This window comes from Entelurus aequoreus, linkage group LG04, assembly GCF_033978785.1.
Source record: "Entelurus aequoreus isolate RoL-2023_Sb linkage group LG04, RoL_Eaeq_v1.1, whole genome shotgun sequence".
NCBI lineage: Eukaryota > Metazoa > Chordata > Actinopteri > Syngnathiformes > Syngnathidae > Entelurus > Entelurus aequoreus.
Genome location: NC_084734.1, coordinates 25,459,012 through 25,463,576, shown reverse-complemented (window position 1 = coordinate 25,463,576; position 4,565 = coordinate 25,459,012). Strand labels below are relative to the sequence as shown.

Genomic DNA, 4,565 nt, shown 5'->3' with positions numbered 1-4,565 from the left:
TTATCAAGGGAGGAAGCGTGGCATGTTGTACTCTGAGGGAAAAGTCTCTTCTTCTGTCGTAACTTCCCCTTCAAAGTACCGCCACTGTTCTTGTCGTATTCTGTGTTGCCGCTTCTAACACACTTGCAACATGGTGTACTCTGAGCAGCACATACCTGACGAACACTTTACAAACACACTCTTGCGCCCTGCTGCCAGGAAAGGTAGGAGTATGACACTCTCCGTTGAAAATATAAAATTGGACACCCGTCCATCCATTTTCTACCGCTTCTCCCTCTCGGGGTCGCGGGGGTGCTGGAGCATATCCTAGCTGCGCTCGGGCGGAAGGCGGGGTACACCCTGGACAAGTCGCCACCTCATCGCAGGGCCAACACAGATAGACAGACAACATTCACACACTACCACACACACTTACCATGAATTGATTAATGTGGACTCCGACTTAAACAAGTTGGAAAAACTTATTCTGGTGTTACCATTTAGTGGTCAATTGTACGGAATATGTACTGTACTGTGCAATCTACTAATAAAAGTTTCTTTCTTTAGTTTATTTCGAACATGAACATACTTACAGTATAATACATCACACAATTTCATATCATTTCACTTTACATCATGTCCGAAAAGGAGTAGGAATAGTTTCAATCAATCACTAGATTAGGGGAGTCAAACTCATTTTCATTGAGGGCCACATCGCAGTAATGGCTGCTTTCAGAGTGCCACTTTTTTAAAATGAATTTACATTATGCATGCAGGTAATAACCTGTGATTAATCATGATTAATCGAAATGCATATGCATTTGACTTTTAGATTTTTTTGATGTATAACTTGGGCAGCACGGTGGTACAGGGGTTAGTGCATGTGCCTCACAATACAAAGGTCCTGAGTTCAATCGCGGGCTCTGGATCTTTTTGTGTGAAGTTTGCATGTTCTCCTCGTGGGTTCCCTCCGGGTACTCCGGCTTCCTCCCATCTCCAAAGACATGCACCTGGGGATATGTATGTAGAAATTGGCCCTAGTGTGTGAATGTGAGATAGGCTCCAGCACCCCCGTGATGCCAAACGGGACAAGCGGTAGAAAATGGATGGATGGATTGATGTATAACTTGCTTTAAAGTCATAAATAAAGGTGACAAGCAGATATTTAACTAATTGTTTATATCTCACAAAAATAGCTTTGCAATACAGTATATAATGATATAATTGGCATGATCAGATTTTAAAATATGCATTTTTTTTTCTGTCAAAATTAAAAGAATAATTAGGGACGGCGTGGTGAAGTTGGTAGAGTGGCTGTGCCAGCAATCGGAGGGTTGCTGGTTACTGGGGTTCAATCCTCACCTTCTACCATCCTAGTCACGTCCGTTGTGTCCTTGGGCAAGACACTTCACCCTTGCTCCTGATGGCTGCTGGTTAGCGCCTTGCATGGCAGCTACCGCCATCAGTGTGTGAATGTGTGTGTGAATGGGTGAATGTGGAAATACTGTCAAAGCGCTTTGAGTACCTTGAAGGTAGAAAAGCGCTATACAAGTACAACCCATTTATCATTTATTCATTTATCATTTAGTAAAAAAAAATCCAAATCAAATAAGTATTTTATTGAAACCCATTTTTTTAGGCTTTTGCAGACCACATAAAATGATGTGGTGGGCCAAAACTGGCCCTCTGGACTTGAGTTTGACACCTGTGCACTAGATGGAAGGTTTAATGGCCACTGTACTCTTGTTGTCAGGCTCGGATCAAGATTTTGGGGAGTTTGCACACATCCCTTCAGAAAAAAAAGATCACTGATTTTGAGCGATAGGACCTGACTGACAATCTCTCTTGTAAAGTGTTTGATGCAGCTACTAGTATGTATGTATGTATGTATGTATGTATGTGTGCATATGTATGTGTATATAAATTTATATATATACACTACCGTTCAAAAGTTTGGGGTCACCCAAACAATTTTGTGGAATAGCCTTCATTTCTAAGAACAAGAATAGACTGTCACGTTTCAGATGAAAGTTATCTTTTTCTGGCCATTTTGAGCGTTTAATTGACCCCACAAATGTGATGCTCCAGAAACTCAATCTGCTCAAAGGAAGGTCAGTTTTGTAGCTTCTGTAACGAGCTAAACTGTTTTCAGATGTGTGAACATGATTGCACAAGGGTTTTCTAATCATCAAGCATTCTGAGCCAATGAGCAAACACATTGTACCATTAGAACACTGGAGTGATAGTTGCTGGAAATGGGCCTCTATACACCTATGTAGATATTGCACCAAAAACCAGACATTTGCAGCTAGAATAGTCATTTACCACATTAGCAATGTATAGAGTGTATTTCTTTAAAGTTAAGACTAGTTTAAAGTTATCTTCATTGAAAAATAAGGACATTTTGAACGGTAGTGTATATGCATATATATACTGTATATACAGTATATATATGCATATATATATGTGTGTGTGTGTGTGCGTATATGCATATATATATGTGTGTGTGTATATATATATATATATATATATATATATACCTGTATATGCATATATATGTGTGTGTGTGTGTGTGTGCGTATATGCATATATATGTGTATGTGTGTGTGTATATATATATATATATATATATATATATATATATATATATATATATATATACGTATATATATGTATATATATACGTATATGTATATATATATGTGCGTGTGTGTATATATATATGTGCGTGTGTATATATATATATATATACTGTATGTATATATATATATATATATATACTGTATATACTGTATATGTGTGTGTACCTATATATATATATATATATATATATATATATATATATATATATATATATATATATATATATATTTATACATATATATATATATACGTATATATATATATATTTATACATATATATATTTATACATATATATATATATACGTATATATATATATTTATATATATATATATTTATACATATATATATATATATACGTATATATATATATATTTATACATATATATATTTATACATATATATATATATACGTATATATATATATTTATATATATATATATTTATACATATATATATATATATTTATACATATATATATATATTTATTTATACATATATACTTATATATATATTTATAAATATATATATACATATATATATATTTATATATATATATTTATACATATATATATATGTATATACATATACATATATATATATATTTATACATATATATATATATTTATACATATACATATATGTATAAATATATATATATATATATATATATATATATATATATATATATATATATATATATGTATTCACCATTGTTTTTGTTATAGAAATAATGTAGTTTTGTTGATTTCACTGTGGCTTTAAAGCTTTAAGTAGCCTGCTTTTACAATGAATAATTATTTTGAAAACTCTTCTGTTTTCTAGATCTTCCTCTGGACTACAAGTTTCTCAGGTTTTCGCCTGATAAGCCATGCACCGTTGGATATTTCCCCAGGCCCCCGGACTCGTTGCTAAAGATTTGTCCAAATGTGTGTATGTAGAAAAAAAATGGTATGATTAAAACAACAACTCATCCCTCGCACCCTCTCATGAGAGGCATGTGTCACCACTTCCACTTGTATTTCCCCACCTAATCCAAAATCATTTGTTTCGCACTCTGTTCCTCAATCATTCGAAAAACGTGTTGAATGTAACCTAAGCTAAAAATTCTATGTAATCAGGACAATATTGTTTTATAGTATAGTTTTCAGTACATGTGAGAATACACAACTGTGTGTGTCTGTGTATGTCCGTCTATCTGCAAGGAGTAATTAGTTGTGGAAAATATTGTTCTCATGTGTCATATACTGTATGATGTGCCTGATTCTCTTTTTTGGTTCAACAATTCAAAATGTCATGTACAAAATAATCCAGATGTTGTTACCTCAGTGATGTGTCTGACCTTACACAGAACCTCGTCTATTGCAGCTGTTTTTGTTACGGACTCATCTGTGCCATCACTTGTTATTGTTGACGTGTTCTTGGAATACACAGTTTCCTGGATGAAACATAGTACCTTCAAGTACTCGGGGTGTGAGTTATTTTGCTTGTAACAGTTATGTGGAAAATGTTAATCTTAAGGTCATAAAGTGTCAAAGAGCTTGCACAATGCTGTTTCAATAAAATGCAATGAATGTGGAAGAGTCACGCTTGATACTTCTTTTTGGTGCATCATGAACAAGGTTTTAATCCTATTAGGACTATTTATTACAGGATTTGTTGCATTGTATTATGATCCGCTATTAAATTGTTAAAAACAAAAAATTAAGCTAATTTGTGAAATTGTTTTACATTACTGTCGATGCCACAGCAATGGTTTTCAAACATTTTTTCACCAAGTACCATAATGACCAACAATAATATACAGTAGCAAAGTAGGCCTAAGTCAGGGGTCGGCAACCCAAAATGTTGAAAGATATACGGACCAAAATTACAACAACAAAAAAATCTGTCTAGAGCCGCAAAAAATTAAAAGCCTTATAAGTGTTATAATGAAGGCAACAC

The 4,565-nt window shown here is 33.6% G+C and overlaps 1 protein-coding gene across 2 annotated transcripts in view; it reads left to right on the top strand.

The window, feature by feature from the left end:
• The window catches only part of nt5dc1 (5'-nucleotidase domain containing 1), a 78,025-nt gene extending 73,826 nt beyond the window's left edge, over positions 1-4,199 (top strand). For both annotated transcript variants that reach the window (XM_062043468.1, XM_062043467.1), the window contains exon 12: positions 3,447-4,199. In XM_062043468.1, the coding sequence (XP_061899452.1) occupies positions 3,447-3,562 (116 nt within the window). In that variant the 3' untranslated portion in view covers positions 3,563-4,199. The remainder of the gene's footprint in view (positions 1-3,446) is intronic.
• The last annotated feature ends 366 nt before the right edge of the window (positions 4,200-4,565 follow it).